The sequence below is a fragment of the Varroa jacobsoni genome, unplaced genomic scaffold, assembly GCF_002532875.2.
Source record: "Varroa jacobsoni isolate VJ856 unplaced genomic scaffold, vjacob_1.0 scaffold_1346, whole genome shotgun sequence".
In the NCBI taxonomy this organism is placed as follows: Eukaryota; Metazoa; Arthropoda; class Arachnida; order Mesostigmata; family Varroidae; genus Varroa; species Varroa jacobsoni.
The window spans coordinates 48,141-72,669 of record NW_019214248.1 but is presented as its reverse complement, the minus strand read 5'-3'; the positions used below and the strand labels follow the sequence as shown (position 1 = coordinate 72,669).

The 24,529-nt window shown below is 38.5% G+C and overlaps 3 protein-coding genes across 8 annotated transcripts in view; 1 reads left to right on the top strand and 2 right to left on the bottom strand.

The window, feature by feature from the left end:
* Exo84 (exocyst complex component Exo84) overlaps positions 1–1,818 on the bottom strand; it is a gene marked incomplete in the record, with an annotated part of 9,194 nt that extends 7,376 nt beyond the window's left edge. Inside the window, 1 exon segment of the mRNA XM_022848351.2 lies at positions 907–1,818. Within this exon segment, the coding sequence (XP_022704086.1) occupies positions 907–970 (64 nt within the window).
* Positions 1,819–2,932: 1,114 nt separating this feature from the next.
* On the top strand, positions 2,933–11,069 carry LOC111269033 (uncharacterized). Of its 4 annotated transcripts, none has more exons than XM_022848347.2 (14): positions 3,006–3,395; positions 3,769–3,979; positions 5,554–5,659; positions 5,989–6,179; positions 6,544–6,640; positions 6,748–6,907; positions 7,471–7,556; positions 7,697–7,852; positions 8,062–8,273; positions 8,373–8,477; positions 8,593–8,812; positions 9,350–9,546; positions 9,875–10,322; positions 10,468–11,069. In XM_022848347.2, the coding sequence occupies exons 1-14, from the start codon at positions 3,386–3,388 to the stop codon at positions 10,642–10,644; spliced, it is 2,376 nt and encodes a 791-aa protein (XP_022704082.1). In that variant the 5' UTR covers positions 3,006–3,385; the 3' UTR covers positions 10,645–11,069. The 4 variants fall into 4 exon arrangements, with proteins under 4 accessions (XP_022704085.1, XP_022704082.1, XP_022704084.1 ...); XM_022848349.1 differs by lacking the exon at positions 3,006–3,395 and adding an exon at positions 4,619–4,957 and having other exon boundaries at positions 3,893–3,979; XM_022848348.1 differs by lacking the exon at positions 3,006–3,395 and adding an exon at positions 4,619–4,961 and having other exon boundaries at positions 3,893–3,979.
* A 1,104-nt stretch (positions 11,070–12,173) lies between these two features.
* Moe (moesin) overlaps positions 12,174–24,529 on the bottom strand; it is a 40,248-nt gene continuing 27,892 nt past the window's right edge. For all 3 annotated transcript variants that reach the window (XM_022848354.2, XM_022848355.2, XM_022848356.2), the window contains 9 exons: positions 19,378–19,461; positions 18,858–19,076; positions 18,359–18,537; positions 17,973–18,168; positions 17,574–17,717; positions 17,033–17,152; positions 16,562–16,665; positions 15,963–16,257; positions 12,174–14,954 (listed from right to left, as the gene is read on the bottom strand). In XM_022848354.2, the coding sequence (XP_022704089.1) occupies positions 14,586–14,954; positions 15,963–16,257; positions 16,562–16,665; positions 17,033–17,152; positions 17,574–17,717; positions 17,973–18,168; positions 18,359–18,537; positions 18,858–19,076; positions 19,378–19,461 (1,710 nt within the window). In that variant the 3' untranslated portion in view covers positions 12,174–14,585. The remainder of the gene's footprint in view (positions 14,955–15,962; positions 16,258–16,561; positions 16,666–17,032; positions 17,153–17,573; positions 17,718–17,972; positions 18,169–18,358; positions 18,538–18,857; positions 19,077–19,377; positions 19,462–24,529) is intronic.

The window sequence follows — 24,529 nt, the reverse complement described above, 5'->3', positions numbered from 1 at the left end:
CAATAGATTACACATAGATACACACATGGCTAATTTGACATGCCAGCAATATATGCTCTGGAAAAAAATCAGCTTTATTGTCTGTCAGCCATAGTAAACCCCCAGCCCACTCCCGACTGCGTATCAATACATAGTCACCTTTGCACAGTATATCCATTCCCATGTCACCGTGATTGGACGCACCTAGCAAGATTTCAATGGCCTAGTAAGCTTCGGCGCCATTTTGAAAAGCATGAACAATGTATCAATCAAACCTAGTCCAACGTAAGCAATGTTATAGTTTAATATAAAATAAACCATATTTGATGCAAGTTCTCTCAGTACGAATACACCTACTGTTATTATATGTTTTCGACCAATAACCAAGTAACTTAATAAAGCTGCGGAAGCTAAAACAAGGTAAAGCTTTTGCAATTAACGATGTTGCTGTGCTTAAGAGCTCGTAAAAAGACCTGAAGCTTTTCTTCAAAAAGAAATAATAATAGACTAATATAGAAGTTCTAGGAAGTTTTACGCTCTACCGCAACGAACAGCCCATATACTAGGCTTTTAACAAACTGTAATTCAGTATCCTCATTCTATTAGTTTTAGACAGACTTTCTTTTTGCATATAAAAATCAATGCCGAAGTATCACGCCTGAAGTGTGTTTATCAATGCTGAGTTGAGCTAAAGTGCAAATAAGACACGTTCGGTTAATGCCATCAGTAAGTACTTCTAGACTGAAAAATACGCCAACAAAGAACATTGGTTTGCCTATTACATACGAATGTGATGCCTTTCTGTTATTGTCTGTGCAGTGTATTTTCAATATTGTTGGCATTTCTCTTTTTTGATTTATGAACGGTAATGAACTCCACTACCCGTTTACCTCATCAAATTTTTATTCGCATTACATTATAGCTTACATTTTTCAGGGTCGAAACTCAGTTGGGAGAACTTTTGAGCACTGGTACTTTCCAGTTCGTCCATTTTGTCACTTTTAGTTATAATGACATTTGCCGCTGTTCTTCTAATGTCTGCCACAGGTTCTCAACAAATACACACAAGTACAAGAAATTTGTTTGGCTATCGGTTTTGGGTATATGGAGTTAATGTTAATATAGAAATAATTAATATAACCACATTTTTAGATTAGTTGAGTGGTATAGTTGTTCGAATTTTCCAACATTTCAAACGTACAGATACACATTACAGGGAACACCCATATGAGCTGCTTTAACTGACGGACGATCGAGCAGACATCAAACGGCGACCGCCATGTTGCAACTGCGAGGCTTTTGACAATCGGATGGAAAGGGCTCGCGGGTCATTAGGGCGAGTTAGATTTCGATTGAAAAACTCGGGCTGTATTTTGCTAGTACGTAGATTTGCGTCAATGTTTTTGCATTGGGCCCTAAGCACAAGACAATTTGTACCTAGATGATGACGTACAATAAAAAATTGAGCACTGTTTATTGTTGTAATAATCTTACGATACTACAGAGTATGAAATCTGAATTGGAGCTATCCTTTGGAAATCAGATGTATTACGAGTTCAGGAGGACCCTAACATTCCCGGACGGATACTCCGGTATAGTTAGTGCTCCATGTAGTAGGTATTCATTTCGAGCGTAACGATATTCACACAGACCAAGCTTATCTGAGCTAGAATGAAGAGATAAATATTGTTTAAAAGGTTCATTGAATTTTAAGTACGCAAGCACGCAAACAATATGGTTGCAAGTCGGAGCGTTTGTTACCACTGCAACAGCTGTGAACTAATACCATGGCAAGGCCAACTGTAAAGAATAGATTTACGTACTAGAATATGGGTTTTTGATAGAAAAATTATCTGTTTAGAAAAGTATGAAAATAAATGTAATAATAATTGCATAACTTATTAACAGTCAAGTAAGAGTAACACAAAATAGGTGTGCTTTAGATGTATGCACGTTACGTTTGCTCACAGATTCAAATAGATTAAAAATGTCTGGGTTCCCCTACGTATTTAATACATTGTACAACCCAAATTGCTAATAAGACCACCTGTGTAATGAACACAACAATTGGTTTTACGTGTTATGCTACATAAAGAGGCTGACAAGTGGTGATCGACGATGATGGTTTTCGACGAGTGTCGAAAAGATCAATGAAAAATGCCTTTATATCTCAGCGACAAATTTCTCCAGGGGCAAGTATCTAGGGGCACGTGCGACGGTCAAAGTGAGCGCAGACACGCTCCGTTACGTGTAGGAGGCCCGCCTTCTGAAACGTACTGAAGACTCAAACCACTTATTTTCCATTATACTTGTGCCGATCTAAACTCAAATCGTGTAATGATTTGCAATCTGTGTCAAAATAGATTTTACATTATTTAGATACGTTAATTTAACGTCGAGATCGCAAACTGTTTTGTCCAAAATAATAATTATTTTACTAAGGTACCATTTAAACAACCTTACGATAAAGTATATAGCAATTTCTCAATTTTTTTTTAGCACTTATTTAAAGTCTGATCTGAATATCGTTTCGACTATTTGAAGATAGAGAAGCGCCATTTACAGCAGAGTGTAAGTTTATATAAAATTATTTGTTGACATAATTTTTCTGCGTCATTTTCTCATCTTGTTTACCGAACTTTCCGAAAACATAATCCAATAAATAAATCATTCACCGACTGTAATGTTCAGTAATGTAATATCAAATAACGGAACAGAAATACAAAAAAAGATCATTATTAATCATTAAAAACTCATTCTCATTTCAAATTATATACGAATATAATCACCATCAGTTTGCGGACGTTAATGTATTTATTTTCAATTAATCAAATAAAAATAACCTTCAAGTATTAAAATTCGCTTTATAAAGCGAAGTGTGACAAGTACTTCGAAGCCTGTCATTTTCAAGAAATCAAAGCAAACGGATGGGCTTTCATCCAAAGAAAATGGGCCTCTAAAGATTGTATAAATTTTAACAAAAATTACTAGCTTATCAATACGTTCAATGTCAAGAACTAAAAATTACAGGAAGTTTCTTGAAACTCAATTTTCTTTTAAAGACCCAGTAAAATCCACCACATCAAAGCATTCAAGTTCTAAAAAGTTCTCTCATCTGTCGGCGGCACCCGTGTGCGCAATCGCAATTTAGTTAAACAGTTTTATAGAAATCCCAGACAGCAATGCATTCGCTTTATGTATCCCGGGGACTTTCCTATGGCTATAAATCGACGAATGTTCTGAAAGACGGAAGGCAGCTGTGGCTACGAATTTGTTAGTAGCGTATATGTGTGACAGAACACTGAGTCTTGCCATGGAAATTTTTCATTGTTAAAACTCAAACGTGTGTGCTAGTCGACTAGCTTCCTGTACACTAGACTGGAAACGAACCGCAGTGGAAACAAGAATGGAGGACGGTAATTAGCACTCGGAAAAGTTCCTATAAAATAAATTGATATAAATAATAATAAAAATAATACATAATGGAGTAATTTTTGATTATATCCTAATGACATATTGAAAGCACAGGTGCTAAGATGCAGTTGCGACATTACAGTCAAAACTAAATTTAGAAAATTAATTAATGAGTTAACAAAAAGAGCTTAAATAAGTTACAAACACGTTCCATAGATTGTATCAACGCTCTGAAACTGACACAAAAGTCTACTTTAGCAACAAATATGAACAATGAATTGTAACTGACGTGTTGTGTTTACTACCGGGAACAATAAATATACCGCGCTAATGATCAAAATAACTCCTGAAGAGCTAATTTTCTTTTAATTCTAGAGCAACGAGCAGAAAAAGAAATTAATTCTGGGAGCGAAGATGTAACAAATGAAGTATCAGTAAACAACGTTGAACCAGAAAGTTCTGGGGCCCAAAAGAATCTGTTACCGCCGTTATCTTCGTCATCGATGAAAGACTGTGGAGCACGCCGTAACGAGAAAACTATTGATAACACAATTGATAACCTTGAAAATTCAGTTGCTGAAATTAGGTAAGTTAATTCGTCACGAATATCAGTTAGGAAAGGGAGTACAGTTACAGTTAAAAGATGGGTGGGCGAGGATGTACGCATACAGTGTTGATATTTATGGTTAAATATTTACAATTCGTTACTTATTTACGAAATAATTATGATTCCGATAGATTCTAATATTTGTCATAAACTATTCCCTTTATGGCATGCTAAAAGGGTTATATGTACATTAGCACATTTACGTCAATAACATTGGCAAAATTTAGTTACACTTGAGCCTAATTATCAATTTGTTTTTGAAATATGCCATACCGATGAATGGTTTGTTTTTCTCTGTGTAAGAAATGGTGTCTGAGGTAATACCAAATCATTTTCTGCTATTTGTATCCAAACAGATGTTTTACTTGTAATAAAGTAAGGTACGTCGCAGCGTTCAAGTATGCTTGTTTGTAGCTACATACGGACTCGCCAAAGTCACGTAGGTGCCGTTACTGCTAAACCACGGCTCATATATTTCTGTTGAAGTTTTTCTATTTTTTATTATTTTAATCTTATACATAGTTTTTATTTCTGAATGTTATTATACATGTATGAAAAATTAGAGGAAAGATCAGCTTCCGTAAACGATTTACAGCGTATCTTATGTATGATGAGTAGAGCACCTTTATGTGTGGCGCCATTGTGAGCATCATCGATTTGACTTCAACATCTTCGAGCACTTGTGGTAAGTGCTTCTTTCTCATAAAATCACCAAAACAACTACATAATCATGGCGGGCAATCTAAGTATCGAACAGCAACAATAGATTATTGAGCAATACCAGAAGACCGAGAACGCCGAAAAGGTTCGGGAAAAGTGGGCTAAGGAGTTTGGAACCTCTCCACCTTCACGACGATCCATTTACAAGATTCGGGACAAATTCGAGATCACTGGATCCGTGATTAATGCCCCGAAAAGTGGCCGACCCGCTTTCGGTTCTCCAGACAAGAATGAAATGTTAGTAAGTGAAGTATTTACAACGAATCCTATAATAAAACAACACCTAAAACCCTTTGAAATGGGTCACATTACGAGTACCTTTGAGATTTATTATAATTTCGGCAAGAACGAGTATCAATACTCGATATATGTGAGAGAATAAGACTGTATGCGTACCTCCTTTCTACCTTGAGTTTAGCTGTGAGCCTATTATTATACTTCCCAAATAGAACCTTACGTTTTTTGCATATACAATTTAATCACCGCCTTTTGGTCCGAAAAATATATCTGTTGTAATCTTTCGTACATGGCCAAAATCGGTACACGCTTATTCCTACACCTTTTTCTTTCAACTTTAAATAATTCCTAGTCAAAACAGTGAAATAACAGCAACATTGTCTTTCCCAGTATGTTTTTTTTTACTTTGAAAACATAGAGAATCCTAAAATTCGTGAATTTAAAAAATCATAAAGCCTAGCTGGGTCTGAAAACCTGGATTATCATATGACTTCAGTTGCACAGCGTCTCTTGATGATAAAAGTTTTTCATACACGTGCATCATTTAGGTGTCCCTCTTCTGAATAAACTCTTTCTAAAATCTATTTCTATTGTAGCGCGAAGCTGATGGCATTTGATCCTGCGAAGTTAGATTGGCCAAGCTACGAGATTATTCTAGATTGCTTCTTCAAGGCAAACAACATCGTTGATAACAAACAGAAGGTTGGTATAGTTTAATTAATCCTTAAAACTTGTTTCTTAAATATGATGACAAGCTACCGTTCGGTAGCTCTTTTGGATCATATACATCGTAAGCTCAAAAAGAGAATTTCTACCATCGACACGATTATGAAATTAATAATTTAACAGGTATGCATAATCCCAAACAATTTAGAGCTGGTGGGTATCAGAGGCACAGTCCTCATTTGTACTTGAAGGCTTTTTAAAAATCAACTGCAAAATAATTGCATATATGACGATGATATACAGCGGCTTTATGAAAACAATAGATTGTTGCTTTAGGCCTACTTAAGTTTTTTCATCCTCTTTAGATTTCAATTTTGAGACGTCGGGGCGGCAGTACAGTTTGCAGCATTCTTAACGAAGCTTTGGCGTCCAAGAGGTCTCAAGCCGAAAACGAAAATCGGCCGGATGAAGCGAAGTCGTGCGAGCTAACGGCAGAAGACGCAATTGAAGCACTAAGAGTAGCGCTTCATTATGAAGATGGAGCCGCCATCAAAAGGTACCGTTCTTCAAAGCACAGCTCTTTTTTTTTGTCAACAGCTAAACTATAACATACATGTTATCCATATACTTAAATTAACAGTAAAATATATTCTAATAAACACCTCATGTTTTAGGTGTCTATAAAAGATAAGTTGCCCGATTGTTAGCCAATCCGATAGCCGAAACTGTTACAATGCTAGATGTCATACTGTTTTTGTGGTTTCTTGAATCATCTTAGAAACCACATTCTGCAAACCCGGTGAGCTGATTCAGCTGGTCCTTCTGGTTATAACGTTATATTTTTATAAGCGCATTTAGGTTAGCGTAGAAATTTCGGAGTTTATTACTAACATTAGTTCTTTTCCTGTCGCTTAATATAGGCTGATCTTTTTCCGCCGGGTCCAGCAGCCAAATGAATCGATTTCTGACTATATACGAGATCTCAAACAGCTTGGCCGAGCCTGTGGATTTCCGAAGGTTTGTTTTTCTGTTTAAATTTCTTTTCAATTATCCATTTATATCCATTTTATATAGGGTTTAACTACCTATAGAAAGCATGAGGTAACGACTCTATAACACGACAGATTCGTGAACGTCTCCGAGATCAACTGATTGCCGGAATTCGTTCGGGAGAAATTCGTCGTCGGCTGTTGGCTGAGCGAGGGGAATTAACAATGAGAAAAGCGTTCGATATCGCCCAACTGTGGGAGGAGCTTCTATCAAACTCGCCAGCTCTTATAGAAGGTGAGCGAACACTATCGTGGTTAGAACCAAGCAAAGATAAACAACCTCAATCTTGTTTAAAGCGTACAACGTTGCGGATAAAGGAATAGAGTATGCTTAATCATCTCAGTACGTCATCGTTAAAGTAATGAAGAGCAAAGCTAAAATCTACAAGCTTTAATGCAAACTTCTAGCAAAAAAATCCCACATATTTGTGTGGCTCTAGATATTCAGAATGGTATCCGTGAGTGAGTTATAAGAAGAGCTGCTCAGCTTAGATTCGCAATAATAACCATAGTTATTCTACAAGTCCGCCGTCACGTTAAAGCTGGTTCGCTTCACCTATTTTGTTGTCGAGTCGTGATGCCTGTGCAGACTTGACCATCTAGCCTATTTGTTTCTCCTAACTTCGCAGTTTATTTCTATGCATGATTGTGTACTATATCTAGAGCTGCTGATACCTGATTCAACTTTCTGAGCACAATAGATTTAAATAAGTGCTTAACGCTTATCGCACGCTGCATCAATTGGCACCGTGTGATCTCAAAGACATGTTGTGTTTGGTTTTTAACGGCCCATGCTAGATTTTGAAAAGCTACAGGATCGTGTACGGAATTTGGCAAATGATGAACCTGATGAGGAAGATTCCGTCGAAAAAGAAGGGGACCATGTGAGTCTAGCAAAATTTCTTCTATTAATGTTTTGTATCTGTTGGAGTGAATACGTACCTGCAAAGAAATTCCTTCGTTGCCTCATAATTTTTCTAAGTTCCCCCAGATAACTCTTCCAAATCGATAACAATGTTCTTAGGAAGGAGGAGTCAATGGCGTGGTACACATTGACGTTTCGCCTGAGCAACAAAACGGCAAAATCCTCTCGGCAGAATCGCAGGACTCTGGCGAACCGCCACGAAGGAAACGTGGAAGACCTCGTAAGAATCCAGCTGTTGAGCGCATAGTTATTAAGGTAAATGCCAATACGAATATACTTGCGAAAAAAAAAGCAGAATTATATGACACATGAACGATACACGTAAACCAGTTTCGAATTAATTAGTGCCGAAAGTATTTGAAAGGGATATTTCGCTAATCACAATGGAGAGCTAAAGAAACACTCATTGTAACTGATTGCGTTAAAGTAAATTTAACGGTACATATTTCTGTGCTCGATTATAGGTGTCCCTCAAGGACCTCGCGTCGACGACGAGAAATGGAGTCGACGAAGAGGAGTGTTCCGAAAGCCAAACCATCAAAAGCAGTCGTGGAAGACCACGAAGGGTGAAACAAGAGCCTACTCCCGCGAAAAATGACCGGGCCGAACTGGACTCAGACACTAACGAAGGATCGACTATAGCTCCTGTGGCAGTTAAAAAACGACGGAAAACAAAGTAAGCATCCATCATTGGCTAGGTTTTTAAGTTAAGAAGTCAAAAAGCAATTTTGGTAATGCCACTGGGGTTCTGTGATGGAATTATTTCTCATTATAGACCTCCACCAGACCCAAACATTCCACCGAAAAAGCGGGGCCGTCCTCTATCCGCGCCGATGGTACCTGGCGGAAAGCGTTTCAAGTGCCAGTACTGTGATTACATGTATGTATGAGTTTTTTACGATACGTTTAATGGTATGATATGTCTAAGCTTCTCTTTTACTGATGGAATCCAATGTTTAATGAATGTGAAATATTCACCAAATGCTTTTTTCTAGGACCAACACCCGGCAGTGTGTGAAGCGGCACGAAATGACCCACACTGGAGAAAAACCCCATCCATGCAGTTACTGCCCACTTCGTTTTCGTGAGCGGCAGCATCTACAAAATCATGAACGGTTACATACTGGTGAGCTACCATACATCTGTGAACACTGTGGACGAGGATTTGCTAAAAGCTCCACTCTTACAGATCACATACGGACGCACACAAGAGAGGTAAGGCGGCAGTCATACAGGATTACTTTACGGATTTGATTGGTTGTTGTAAGCTGTAAGGTATAGGAAATGTTTTCTTGTGAGTGTTACGTAGTAGAGCCGTAAAATTGGATAACACATAATTGAAATTCCCATTTAACTCCTATTCCCAAAATTTCTCAAAATAGTTTCGAGCAAGTCTATATTGTAAATTATAAGAGGATTGGTAGTAAGGACATAAATCATAAATAATAGTGAAATTCCGTTTTGGTGTTTATGAAGTAGTATACAATGCTTGAACGATCGATGTAATGATTTGATAACTGTTGCGATTTCCTGCAGGTATTTTTTTTGGTCCAAAGGTAACGTTTTATTTAGAAAGGTGGAACAGTAGTCCTTTCTAAATAAAAAATTAGGGCATTTCTTGACTTGGTGCCTGTCTTCATATTTATACCGTCTATAACACCTATAAGTAGCATCTACGTGACAGAACATGAGCATAAATATAGACTTTTTGGAACACATTGTGGTTATGAATTCTTCTCTTTGGTTTTTTAGGCTCCACACCTATGCGAATTTTGTGGCCGTGGTTTTATCCAAAAATCTGCTTTGAACACGCACGTGCTTATACACACTGGTCGTCGCCCCCACGTGTGCTCCGTCTGTCAGAAGGGCTTCACCACGTCGAATCTACTCAAAACACATATGCGTATTCATAATGAAGCAGCTGCTTTCGTAGCACTTAAATCAACCGAGTATGTTTTTATTTTAATTCAACAAGGTGCAGTATTTCGGGTAAAAAAACCCTAGATTATCGCATTGTTTATAATGGTTAACAGTAATGGTATGATAGATTGTATCCCTCTAAATCCAAACTCTGACGTTTAATAAATTAATAAAGCTTTGAAAACGCAGTCATAAATCGCAAGTAGGTCGCAAACCTCGGTGAACGTGTCATTTTTTATTACCGTTTTTGCTTTTAATAAGAAGAGATTTGTATTTGAGTTTAATTAGTTTCCACAAACGAGGCCCAATGTGACTAGCTCCTATAATAATATAATCGCGCTTTCTTCTTGAGTACAGGCAACAAGCTACGGGGACCCACGCAGGCGCTCAAAGCGAACATACCTTGACAACCCAAATGGACAAAAATATTCGTTCTTTTCAGAATGAAAACACACGTGAAATAAGAGCGGCATCAACAGACCTGAGTCAGCAAGGTGAGGTGCTACGTTGTGCGTTAGAAACAATGGAACAAAGACTGCCTACAACGGAATCAGGTACAGATCCCATGTCCATGCTAAGAACCATGCAAATGGTGCATTTGGCTGGTTACGGGGGGGTTCAGATCAAATCGGAACACGGAATTATTGGAACGATCCCTGACGATGCACGAGCTCAAGAATCGAGTCAAGGTTCCGCAGTCACTCCTGTTAGCGAGGAAGAAATCTCACCCGGTGACGCGTCTGCAGCTGGACCAGAAGACAGAAACTTACATGGAGAGCATGGGATTCAACAACTAGTTGGACAGGTCTGTTTAAGTTCTAACAATTACCTTAGTATATAGTATTTTTTCAAGCTCTCTATAACATGGAACTAGAACACAAATTACTTCTCAGACCTGGTAGCGACATTCGATTGAGGTTCTTATATATATGAATCTGTCGTTGTTCCAGAGCAATCCCGCAATTCTGGGCTTAGGCGCTCCCGGAATGCCACCACACCTAATGCCTCAATCGACTATGTTAGTTCCTGGGATACGTTCTAGAGAACCGCCCGTAATGGTTCCACTCCCGCATTCACATTCACTGTCGAATGACCTAGTTCCAGCTTCGTCCATTATACCCTGGTGAAAGGAAGCTTCTGTGTTGAATGTATATCAAAACCGTTTGCATTGTGTAGATCGTCCTGAATCATTTTTTAAGCTTATTCCAATGCTATGGTAGCTGTCAATGATCAAGAGATAAGCATTGAGTATGAAAGGCTTTTTAAGCCTTAATAGGGTAAATACAAACGTTTTGCTGAATACGATTACACGACTCGTGATCTGAAGTTTGTGAAAATGTCTTCGATGAATTATGATGTGAATGTATTATAATTTGCGAAAATCAATCACGAAAATTTAGTTAATGGTATGGAGCGGCACACACTGTCACTAGGAATAATGAGTAATTATTGAAGTAAGTTAAACAGAGCTATTTAAGAACATAACTCAAAAATATCATGTACAAATTTTATTCATCATCCTTAATAAAAAAAAATCTTCATATATCTTAAACTTGCCTTAGTTATAAGTCTAGTCTTCATAGATTACACGAAAAACATTTAGATCTTACCCAAATTATTAACAGAGCCCATAATAATCAAACATGCAGCTATGCCGGGATTTTATTGTGTTCTTTAGATTGCGAGCGGCAGAAGACTGAGTATAATCACTAAAATTCGTTCATTTACAGCAAAATCTAGTCTATCTATTGACCCAATGTACATACTGCATTATACAAAGGGCCGAAATGATTATGTCCAACGACAATTTTAACACATAATCGGGAACTACTTTACATCAAGCGCACTTCATATATGACATATTTAGCATCCCGATTTATGAAAGCATTAAGCCGATTAAATCTGTAATCGGTAAGTAGTTACATTAACGTTCTTTGTATCGAGCCCTATTTATAGTAGACACATGTAGCTTTTCAAAAATATATAATGGTATCAAGACGTTATATCACCAAACAGTCTACACTCTTGACATTACCTGAACCAGATGAATTACGCATACGAGATGTAAAATAAACGTTCAGCCTATTCAATATTACTAACTCAACGGTACTATCAATCGTAAAATGGGCGAATGATATATGAACGAGATCAGAAGTGCAGACATAATTTTCGGTACATTAAAGTTTTTCTACAAGACATAGAAGTGTGTTTGACTAGTTTACGTTCGGCTATAATACATTCGCCTATGATCATTTGTTCATCAAGAAACACCATTAAAAAACTTCGACTATAGCCCTATTTGAGATTGATTGCACTTCATTTGAATAGAACCTACATTATACCTGACCTTCTAGAAGAGCAGGTGAAGAAAATCAACTAATAACAGAAGTCGTATCAAGACGATTTGATGATTTTACTCGAGCTTGGTACGTACTTGATTTTAACATATTAACGTTTCTGAGCTTGTGTATTTCAACCATCAATCTTAGTTGCCATTTAGGTGCATGCTACATGATTCGTGTGATAAATAAGTTATCTTTAATGATTGTATGGTACTCATCATTAATCTAAAAAATATGATTATTATTATTGTTTGTATTGTTATTATTGGTAATTACTATTTTCGTCTACTGCTAGAGACCAATAAAAACACAGATTTTAATGGTTCTGTCACCAATCACTTTAAGATAAAAACATATGTATTTGCCTTTTTGCGCTGCTTGCTAGCTCTAGTTCCGTTCGCTCGCTCGCTCGCTCGCTCGCTTGTGTCTTCTCTCGTTTATTTTGCCCTTTTGTTTTTTCTTCATATCTGTTTTTCTGCCGTTTGTTTTTTTTTCGTTATTTAACTGTATGGGTATTGCCCTTTATCTCGAGATATGTCTAATCGCATTGCAATGGTCTGCAGCTCAGTCAAAAGTAATATTTCTCGACTTTTTCATGTAAACATCCGGATCTGGATTTCAAATCTTCATCAGCATAAACTAATTATTACGACCGTATGGAATCGTATTTGTCCACTGTGACCTACTTTACATCAACAGCTTCTCTCTCGCGCTTTCCTATTATCTAGTGCTGGTACCCGTCATAGTAAAATTGTAATAATAAAACAATATTACAGAAATCAGATAATCGCCATCGTTAATACGCCGGTCGTAGACACTCACCATGAGGCGCTGGTATTCTGATTTTTCTCTTTTTTTTTTTTAAAATTTTGTCGCTATTTACTTGGTCGCAGCCGTTTACATCAGTTGATCGAAAATATCACTTTCGCCAATTTTATTTCTCTCGAAACACATACAGTGGTTAGAACGGTTAAACTGTATGGTAATGTTAAAAAAACGTCAGGACAAAATAAGAACCGAATAAATCTACAGAAGTACGGCGGAGCCCGCGAAAATTGTAGCTTTTTTATGCACAGTTCTGCGCATTGGACCTACATTTAGTCTTGAGTAGGGTCTTGTTCTGCCATATTTACTTCATGTTGTTAGCCCTACGTTAAGTCCTTAGCATAGGACCTACAAACGACAGATACTGAACAACTACCTTAATTAATCACCGTTGATCACGCATTCCTGTAGTATTCATTCGTTATTACAGACAGTCGACATTTTTTTTATTTGCTTATACTTAACGAAAACGAAAAAATTCATTGAACCACCTAATGTGTTTTTAGGAATAGAGTCCTCCAAATTAGAAGGCTAGTACAAACGAATAGGAGGGAAAAACAATTACCCGTTAGCATTCTTTTTGGCGTACCATGTATGCACCATCGTATTAATGGAAAAACAGTAAATCATCAGTAGGAGCTAATTATTATCGTATTTATGAAATCGAAGGTAGTGTACCTTTATTTGAACGTCTCACGCAATGACTACTATGGACAAGCGAAGTGACAACGCAACGTAACTGGATGGGCCAACCCACTGTATCGCAGTGATAATAATAACTTATGTTGGTTTATATGCATTGTTAAAAAATTACTCAAGAAAAACTTTTTTCTCGCATCGTCATAGCATTGCCTGCTACCTATAACGTTTTTAATGTGCTGCTAAGTAATTCGTCTGTTAATTTTTATTTAACCTTTTATATTTAATCGAATTATATTAATGGTAACGATAACAATAGTAGTTATAGAGTACATAACTCTTGCATTTGTATGGAGTTCGTATATAGGATTACACCGCTTCACGCTGCTCGTGACTCGTATTTTACAGTATCCTATTTTTGGAGAAAAAAACAGATACAGCTTAATCGATTTTTTCCAATGCGTGTACGCTGTTGTACGTGTATTTCATTTTTCGTACCTCCCTATCTTCTTCTTATCATTAACAGTAGTATATCGCCATTAACATTCGTAGGATGTAATTGATTACCTCAATTTCTCTCTCTCGCTCTCTCTCGCTCTTTCTCTCTCTCCCCCTTCTGTACTTCATATAAGTGCAGATGCTTCTTTTCCAAATAGCTAGCAAACAAGCACGTGCTGATGGAACTTATGGCTCGGCAGGGTTATATCTCCATGCAAAAAGAACAATTCATAAGTAAAAACTGTTTTTTTTTGTAACACGCAAGAACATTTGCTCTTGATCATAAGCTTGTGGTCCTTCATGATAGAATCGTGCTATTGTATGTAGACTGGATAACAGCAAGGTCAATCGAGCTGCCGAAAACTTCAAATTAATTTGGACACGGCAGGGGAACTGGAAACAATGGCCAATTACAAACGGCATGTGAGTATACAATAGTTACGCACTGAGCGATCGTCTGCGTTGACTCGGTAATTTTTTCAGTTTTTTCTTTTAATTCTTTTATCGTTTTGCACAGCTCGAAATTTTCGAACACATGCTTCAATACGAATACTGCTGCTGTCTTCACTATTGCTTACTCTGTCGTCGTTTATAAGAAGCGGTATTACTGCGGTCACAGTCGTATGACGTTATGTATCTACGCCGGTTGTTTGTTTTTCATTTCCCCAGTTAATTGTTATTACAAAAAGACTGTTTTTTTTTTCTTGTTTCCATCGAAATTGTCCCGTAGTGTTAGATTTTCTTTTTGGATCGTTTTCTCTCTCTTACATGTTTTCGAACTGATCAACACGGCGCTTCGTGTTGCCTTTGCGGATCTCGCGTAGGGTTTTGTACTTATCACGCCCCTTCTTGCGATTGTCTTGATGCAGTAGGTCCTCCTGAGTGAGTTTACTATCCTCACGCAGTTCATTCAGTTCCGCGCTAAGTGTAGTTAGCTGATCGTTGAGTGTTTTCTTCTTGCTAATCTCGGTATTACGCTCTTCTTCCGGTCGTGGGATATGTTCATTGCTACCACTGTAGTTAAGGTCGCCCGTCTGGATGTCTGTAGTCTCGTCGTCCTGCTCATCATGTTCGTGTTCGGCAACGTGGTGGTGATCGGGCGTCGACGACGCGGCTATCAGAGCTGCGGCCACCTGTAACGCGCCGCCGAAAAGATAAAAATCCTTGGTATTATTCTATGCTGTATGCTATGGATGGTTAATGCTGCCAGCTGACTTCTGTGTACGCTGGTTAGCCAGCAGAGATAATGAAAATTGAAAATTTCGAAAATTTCCCATTTTGTAATTTAGCAATATACAAATATGAGCATTAGGACATTAAATTTATATCATTTAATTTTGCAAACAAAAATGCAAAATAAAATCTGCAGAAGATGTAGAGCGTCTGTTTGTCTAGCGAACGATGCCGCAATGTTTTCATTCTTTATTGACGACAACACATTTAACGTTTTAAGGAGGTCGAGAGATACATGTACAGATAAATAAAAAAATTTAGAACATATCACCACATTCGTCTAAACGGTGCTTTTGATATCCGAATTTGCTGTGGGGCAAGCGATGCTTCCAAGAAGAGATTGAGTAAAACCTTGAAAGATTCTCTCTGGTAACTCCCTAGCGTATAAATAAACCATAAACACAGGTTCATTGACACTTATTATTTTACGTACCTATATATATTTTTATACCGTTAGATACGTATCTAACGGTATAAAAATGCAAGTCAACACAAACGAATACTTAATCTTTAGTACAGTCGCCTATATATGCAAGCTAATTAACAAACAATTTCAATAATCCTGCATTTATATAGAACAGTCGAAAACATCGAAGGATGAGCCGATCCCTAAAGTTGAATTTGGACTAATTAGAGATCTCGTCGCGTACGTACAAGCGAGATCTAGAATAAAAATATACGCAAAAGGTGCTTATTAGCGCATTAGGTATGGGCATTAACGAGCTCATGCGGGTTTACCGTACAACCTATGCATCGGCCTCTACTAAAACCTGAAATTTTTTTATGCTACATTATTACTTTATTAGAACTACTACACGGGGTCTCACGGCGTTCGCATAGCACAGCCAGATACTAGTTACAAACCTGTTGTTAATTTACAATAAATGCATAATAATTGCTAAACAAACCTCCTGTTGTTTGCGTCGAGCTTCTTCGACTTCCACCTGGAGCTTCTTGGTCTGAGCATCTTTTTCTTCAACGACACGCTTAATGCTCTCAACCTCTTCGGCCTTGCTCTTGATTTCCTGCTCGAGTCTGGCCTTGGCATCGGCTTCCATGTGCTTTTCATCCTGGAGGCGTTCCATCATCTTTTGCAGCTCGAGCTGTTTTACTTCGTATTCCTGCTTGGCGGCCTGAACCTGGCGGAGCTGCTCCTCTAGACGCCGGATCGTGTCCTGAGCCTCCATCAATTCTTTTTGATGCCTGCAAACAAAGCGCCCGACGATGGCAGCAGTTGCTTTAAACAATTCTAATTTACGAAATGAAATGGCGGGTCGTTTGATACGAAATCAAAGATACATGTGAATTTATTTAATTGTAAATTACTCGATTGAAAAAATCATCTAACGGTTTACAACATTAGGCGTTGCTAAATAGTCCGACCGAAACTTCGGAGAGCTTCAATTTCGGAACCAACGAAAACCAAAATGAATAATAAGTTTCCCTATCCATAACGATAAAAACTATGTCTCGACCAAATAAATTCATAAAATCCAATTGCACTTACCTTTCCATTTCAGCCTGCATTTTCTTTATTCGCTCGGCGTACTCCTGTTGTTTTCGCTCCGCTTCGGCGCGAAGTTCGCTCTCCTTTTTCAACTTTTCACGCTCCTGAAAATCAGTTTTCCCCATAACGCAATTGGACTAATTTACATTACGACTGGCTTTAACTGCTGCACAGACCCGCCAATATGAAGTGCGGTGAAATGGAGAAGTTTTAAGATTGTTGCAATGATTTCCCATGAGCCATTACGCAAAGGTTTACGAACTGTGACCATTTTCAGCAACATATGAACTTCTGTTATTTTCAAGTATGTGTTTTTTAGAGTGTATCTGTAAGTAAAATAGGGAAATTGTCGTTAACATTAGGTCTGGAGACTCCAACTAGTAACATAAGAATCTTATAACTAAACTAGTTCGTTACCAATTTCGTGCCAGTACTAAAAGGGTGGCTAACGGAGCTTTTTATTAAACAAACCTGTTTACGAGAGGTCTTCTCTTCGGCCGCTTGCTGTTTCATCTGTTGAACTTCGATAGTATCAGGCTTTCTGCGCCTCATATAGAGCTCATGGTTGCCCATACAAAGAGCCAAAATTCGCTGCAAAAGTAAACACATTAATCGTCTAAGTTGTTACCGATTAAGGTTCTATAGAACATTTTATTGCCAAATGTCCAACTATAAAATACATTATTGAGCAAGAGCATTCTAATTCAAGAGGTTAGTTCTTGACTAGAGGTTAATCTTAAAACTGAGCTAAACATCTCAGGCATATACGGTCTTCTGTTAAATAACAAGGCTGTATTAGAACTGGATGAATCACTGACTCGTTCGTTTATATTTACTTGATACAATTGCTTTCCTTATTATTGATTGATGACTAGTGATTGACAAAGCTCTCAGTAACTAGCATTTCGGAAAAAATTACTTTTTGAACTGAATGTATGTGATCAAGTTATGTTTGTTGAAAATAATTTTAATTAAAGACCGTTTTAGCTCAAAATAATGCCCAGTCACTAACCTTGTTGATCCTGAGCCGTGGTGCGAAGAATACAAAGTCAGGTGCTTTCTTATCAATCGGCTTAATCACGAACTTCTTGTCGTTAAATGAAATGTTACGGATCTCCGACCAGGGAAAACCGATCTTAGGAGTTAGCTTATCGTCCTACACATGCAAAAGGAAGATCATTAGAAACACCCTTCAAATTTTTTTTTTAGAAAACTACGTGCAGAATATAATAGTTCCAGTTTTCTCCGCCAGTAATATACAACCAGTAATATAGGAAGAACATGTGGGCAAGAAACATCAGTAACGTATAATCTTAAATGAAGACTCCAGTTTGGAACTTTTCGAAGCAACTGTATAGCAAAAAGACCTTTAGTCAGTCTAATTTTTGTCTTTTCATTTCAATATCCGTACCTTTTCGTAGATGTTCAGACCTAGAGCATCAACGCCAAGCCAGAGGTCTGTACCCTTTTTATTCTTAATTTCGAAATAGTTCACTCCGTACATTTCAAGGTCTTGGGCAATTTTAAGGTACTCCATCATAGCATCATCTCTTGCCATCTCTTTATGCTCCATCCACCAGTTCGTGATACGTTCATCCCACATGTCCCTAAAATTTTGAATCAGCCAAGGTAAGCATGACTCATTGAGCCTTTTCCAATGTCAACGGCTACTTCCATCACTATGACACATAGATTTTCTACGAAAACAATCAGTTACTGTTCGTTTTTTTATAGTATTGAAAAATTGATTGAGAACTGTTTTTTCCCCTTCACATCGTATTTTTGTTGTATGTTTACCTTGTTAGTTTGTGCTGTTCGATAACTCTCTGGGGCAGAAGCTTGTCATTGGCGAGACATCCTTCCGTGTGCATCGCTGAATTATAGTCGCCATACTTAGCTTGCACAGCGTATGATGCTAAGAGTACTGATGTCTCTGGTGGGCAGTAGATCTCGTCAGTAAGGATGGCACTTTTAACCTGCGTTGTTTTAAACAATCAGAGCAAGCGGGCAGGTGACGTTACAAAGGTTAAAGTCGTTTGATTCAATGAAAAATATTTCGAAAAGATTGACATCTTCATTTAAAACATATGCGCGCCTTAATTGGAACGTACGTCTAACTAAAAACTACAACATTTTGAACACACGTGCGTTATTAAAGCCAGATCGTACTATACTTTATGGTGCATGCCATTTTTCGAAACAACTTTCTATAGCAAATTAATCGATACGACATAGTCATGCATAAAAAAAAAAAACGGAAAATCATAATAAACAAGAAAGTCAAATGATAACTGACCTGAAGATAAAACAGTTTAAGTGTGATCTCCTGAATAATTTCATCGGCGACATCTTCAGGGAAAAACTTTGCTCGGAACTTGAAAAGGAGCGGATTTTCTTTTTTCACATCTTGAGAAAGGACCCTCTTGTTGAGCTTGAGCCAAGTAGTGCAGCCCTTTGTGTCCGTGTATTGCAGACCGAAGAACCAAATTTCTCGAAGGCCAATAGTTTTCACTACCTATTTAGGATCAAGCGAAAAGCACAGTAGGTGATAAACAAAAATGCGCAAAAGGGAAGATCCCACTATTATAACAGTTACTTTCTACTGTTGAGTTATTACCTGTTACTCCTATTTTTTTAAATGAATGACTATGTTATCTTATGATTTCGCAACCAACGGCTTATTCCATAAAAACCATTAATATTCTATTAGAGTTACGAAATTCAAAGACGTCGCTATGAATTGAAATTAGGAGCGTTTGCAGCCGCAAGGTCTCAAATGTATCTTTGAAAATTCACAATAACTGGGCATCACTCACCTGATCGAAGAGTTGCTTTCCTGTAGTTGACGCTTGGATCGCGAACTCCAGCTCCGCGTCCATCGTCGTAACCCGTACATTGACCTGCAAGCGAATGATTGATTATAAAGCTTATTCTTTGATTAATATAAACAATTACTCTAGGACATGGGAAGACAGTTTTAGACGACCGGGCTGTGAAAAGTTCAGCTAGGTGAATATAAGATCTTCTTTAGGAGGGAGTATTATATCTATGAAGTGAAACGCGCGTAATATTGCCGAATATTTAAAAGAAAACCATAGAAAAATGGCCTGTGCTTGTGTTAGAAATTACACGGTAAAAAAAATTACAGCTGGCAGAAAGCTCTCAATTCGAGATTCTAGTTTGCAATTTAAGGATATCGTCGAAAAACTCGCGGCTGGGTTAGAGAACAGATAGGTCTGAGAGCTCGTTACCGGGTTTGTCATGTACACCTAGAACTTATCTTAACACGATGCTGTACATAAAAATACGTGTAACAGTGAAAATTTAATCTTTTATTTCAAATTCACAAGGAATGGTTGAATTTGCTAAAATAGAGGGTAAGGATTTAAAGTAATGGTAAATCATAATACGAAAGTAGTACGCAATAACCCACGGGAAATGAAATACTGGAATCGTTTGCACTGGGTGTGTTAATCTACTATGTTTTTATGACAACTTTATCCGGTTAGTATTTCAACGATTGTGGTCCGACAAAGTGGTCATTGCATGGTAAGTGAATTTAATAAATTACTAAGCATTAGCGTCCTAATAAGTAAAAGTCACTAAACTTTAAAAGCCACTTGATCATCAATATACAATGAATATCAATCCTCTGAAATATAAGTCTGGGTATGCCAATTAGTCAAAGTCCTCTAACCTATTCTGCGTGAATTGTAACAACCAACTGGATAGGCAAATATACCGCCGAAAGCGAAACTTTCTGCAGCCCCATATATGCGTTAAAATGTCCTTAATCATCCAGTTTGAGCTACCAATAACTATAATGTGAGATTAAGATAAGTAAGGTTTTTTTCTTCGATCGGCTTGATGGCTGCATTTGAGCGACCCTTCTTAGTTGCCGCAAGTTGGTCGGACTGATTCAGATCACGGCCCGTCCTAAATAGAGTGTTTTGTAGGACGAAATTCAAATGCTTGTCAGGTTAAATATGAAACTGTTTCACATCGAATATCTCTTTGTTCTTGTCCTCTTTGTTGGTAACAGTCATGCTCAAGTAGTCCAAAATAGAACGATCTTTGACATCGAACTGCATTGTGCTCGCAGCTGTCTGGCTCTGTCCTTACAATAACTACCACCATCGGGGCTGGATAGAGTAGTGGCAAAGCATCGAAAGTTACAACCTCCTTTAGTGTAGGACCCTTTTCGTTCGATAGTCGCGTTTGATTCAACTTTTTTTTTCTTGTCCTAATCTGAAGGATAAACTTCCACGTCCTTTCTTCGACTATGGCTACTGAACCTGAATGAATGATAGGGGCTGAATGAAAGACAGCACGCTGAAGTTGAAGTCTGTCAGCCGAAGTTGTTGAACATCAATTAATGACGCCAGCAAAATGTGTTTCGGTCGAAAACAACAGATATCACCAAATGGTGTTGCTGCTAGTTGCGTTTCCTTTTTAGCGGATTTCGTCACAACGTGATTGGGTCGAATTCTGGGAGTCCTGGGTGGAATCATCATGCGATTAGAGGATAGAACTGCTTGATGTCTACCCGAAGTAAAAGATCAGCTCTCTATGTAGGATCAGGTCAAGTAAATATTTCCCAATGTGGCAATTGACATAACGCTGGTATTATTCATAGACACAGTAATTTCATTTGTGCTTAGTCGTGTGACCGTAGCGCGAGGTGCTTCAATCGACCAGCTTCGGATAAAGAATTCAGAATTTACCTCAGACAGTCAGGCACGAAGGGCATTGGGGCCAAAATCATCGTTGTCATTGTATCAGCATCGTTCTAGGTTCTAAAATCCAATATTGCTTTCTGAACATTTCATTGGTTGTTGAGCCAGCTAAATGTAGAAGGTTACGTTATATAAGCTAGATGACAATATGACCAGAGGCTGACGCATTCACTGCTGGTACCATAGCTGACCATCTTTATTGCCCATCAGCAAAACTGTTCAGTGTCATTATATCAGTCCGTGGTCGAGCGGGAGTGTCTGCAGAAGTTTGAGGTTTTGTCACTATAGAAAACTCTGCATTTTTTAACATGAGTGTTTTAAACTGGGAGTTAAACGCGAGCGTGAAATGCTTGGAGAAAGAAAGACACCGACACTTTTTAAAAGTGTTGCTACCAGATTCTCGATGGCTTCTAAGCTCGTTAATATATGAAAACAATGATCGGTTCACAGTATCGAACAATCGGAAAGGATACTAGTTTTTTTCTAGAGCTACTATGCGCCCACTTGCTGCGCCTATACATCACAAATAGAGACTTGTAGAATTAATGCTAACGGTGGTTCTTAAAAGTACTAGTTTTCCTTGTTACAAAGATCCATGTGCTCACATATATGCCCCTGAGAAGTCACAACTATTTCCCGCTCTTTGTGAAAAAAACTCCGCCCGGTTTCTAAAGGTCGGTGGTATTCGTCTTATTCGACCGCCTTAGGCCTGTCAGTCCTGTCCTCATAGCAAAGGTTGTCCACCAAACAAACCATTTATATAGGAACTAAGACCTATAACATATAGGAAATCTGAGAGGTCTATCGACAACCCATTAAAATAAGGAACCGTAACCATGTTTCCTCAGTTGGCTCCTAGTCTATTACCTACCAATAAACCACCTTCATCGTATAGGTGAAATCGTTAGTTGCGGTAGTGTTTAGTCCGGGTAAATGCGTATTAAGTTAGTCTCTCAGTACTTCTCCCACGTATCGCTCCCCTTGGCCTAATCTACTTAAGCTTTTATTAATATGTCTGTGGTGGTATAAGCTTCAGTCAGTTCATGAAGCGGCCAATGATATTCATGAGCACGCCTTCTATCCAGCTAAATTTTAATGACGAACATTGTGATTAGCATCCTCTCGACTCTGTAGAAAGCAGTAACCCATTTCTTCTAGAACAGTAGCCGCTGCTAGGAGATCACTACCCAGGACACCTTTTGTTACAAAGCCACGTTCAAATTCAACATGGCGTCTTTTCGTATGGATCAGCACCTTTTGACATATAATTAGAGATTCATCAATTGCCTTACCTAAAAAATCGTATTAGTTTCGTTTTAGTGTGTGCATCGATTCACATTTTTCATATACTTAACTATATACACAAAATTTGTTTCCATCTCCAAAACGAATTTATTAACAACAATGGATTGATATGAATATGATGACAACTTCAAATGCAAAAAGTCTCGCTGCTGATAAAAAGTAGACCAGTGACAAGACTTAGCAGGTCGCTCAGCGAACATTGTCAGCGTATAGTAGAGAAATGTACAGTGTAACAAAAGAGCAAAAACGATAACCCGGCAATTATGTCGAGCGTTTCTTTAAATCCAAGGGCAATTGGGGGGTATTCGTTGTCATCCCATTAACAACAGGGTCCAGTCAGGAGTGGCTGTCTTGCACCAAAGCTGATGACCGCCAATGAAACAGCAATAGGAGCAATGGCAAGAGCGGCTGGATAAAAAATGACGAAGCAGCAGTAGTGGCCAGATAAAAACACGCGTCACACATGCGCAGCGGTAGACCGGCAGAAGACAAAACACGCCAAAGACTTGTGCCGGTAGCGACGCGACGTGAGTCCCACAGGCCGTAATAAGCAGGACATCGACGGCTAAGATATTGGCTGGGTACTTGGCTGCATTTAGCCACTTAGCCGAAAGCGTTTGCGTCATCGTCCCAGAAGCAGTGGCAGTAAATAGGAGCCTAGCTGGCTGTAGATCGTTGTCGCTTGCAAGTAGCGCCACTTCGTTAACGTTCAGGAGATTTCCCCATGGTGAGCTGAACATCTGGGTTCGCGGACCAACGATCGAACGAGCAAGCAGTCACATATAGATACTACTTCTAGACCCAGGTTACTGATAGGGTAGTTTGTCTCCGATTTTGTCAAATGCGAAGAGCTACACCGCTCCGTAGCAGGTAAATGTAGTCAACCAGTTTGTTAGTGAGTCGTCGTCAACAAAGATAAACAACATCAACAAATACAGAAACGGGAGCTGAACGACGCCGATCATCTGCCTGAACAGCCAGCAGGTGAAACGATGAATCAGACGTTCTCCTAAAACAGCCAGCTCGATAGTGCTGCCCTATATGTGGCGGTCACTGATGGTGGCTTTAGCAACTGTGTTCGACGATGCTTCACTTTAGCTACTGTTGGCGTTATCACGACAACAGCTACAAGGTTACGTAGTAAAACGACGTACAACTAACTGAGCCATCTAAATGACACGGTTCAAGACCAGCGGCCACTGTGAAGTTTGTGGGTTCAGAATGACCGTCAGCACAGATCGATTGCACTTATTCCATGTTGGCTAAGCAGACCGATCAACAAATCGATCGATCGGTTGAATGGGTCAATGGAGCTTTTTTCTAGCTTATTCTAGCGTAGCAAAATTCTACGACTAATATAGACACGCTACTCTGCCGTTGCAAGAGCCCCGTTGGATTGTGGAAAGCTGCCAGTCGGAGAAGTATACGACATTACGTGTTATTAATCAATGGAATTGGTCTGAGTCTTTATGGCATTTCTTGCATACACAAGCGGCTAACAAAGATCTATTATCTAACAACTAAGGCCGGCCCTAAAGGCTAGGCCGGAATCTTCTTCTCGAAAACAATTTACGGTTCTCTAGCCTATTGTGTAAAGGCCGATATCTATGAAAAAAAATGTTAGAAATCACAAAGCATATGATATTCCTAGGTCGATCGTAAAGTGTTACAAGAGTCGTTCCTCAGAAGATACTACATACAATAGTATCAGCGACGTTATAGCACTGCATGCGTTATACACCGACAATATGACGAAAAGAGGGTCATTTAGGTGATCAGAAAAGTGGTGCTTTAATCAGTTATACAGAACATTCAGAAAGCATAACTAACCAGATTACTCAAGCTACTTATTAAAGTACGATATGTCATTATTTACTACTATGAACTTAAAAACAAATATTGAATTAGAGTATCTTTGTTGTTCAAC

Bases quoted from the DNA above. Each gene is read 5' to 3' on its own strand.
- LOC111269033 (XM_022848347.2), top strand. The intron at 5,660-5,988 runs GTTGGTATAGTT...CATCCTCTTTAG, and splicing joins TCGTTGATAACAAACAGAAG to ATTTCAATTTTGAGACGTCG. The intron at 6,908-7,470 runs GTGAGCGAACAC...GGCCCATGCTAG, and splicing joins CTCGCCAGCTCTTATAGAAG to ATTTTGAAAAGCTACAGGAT.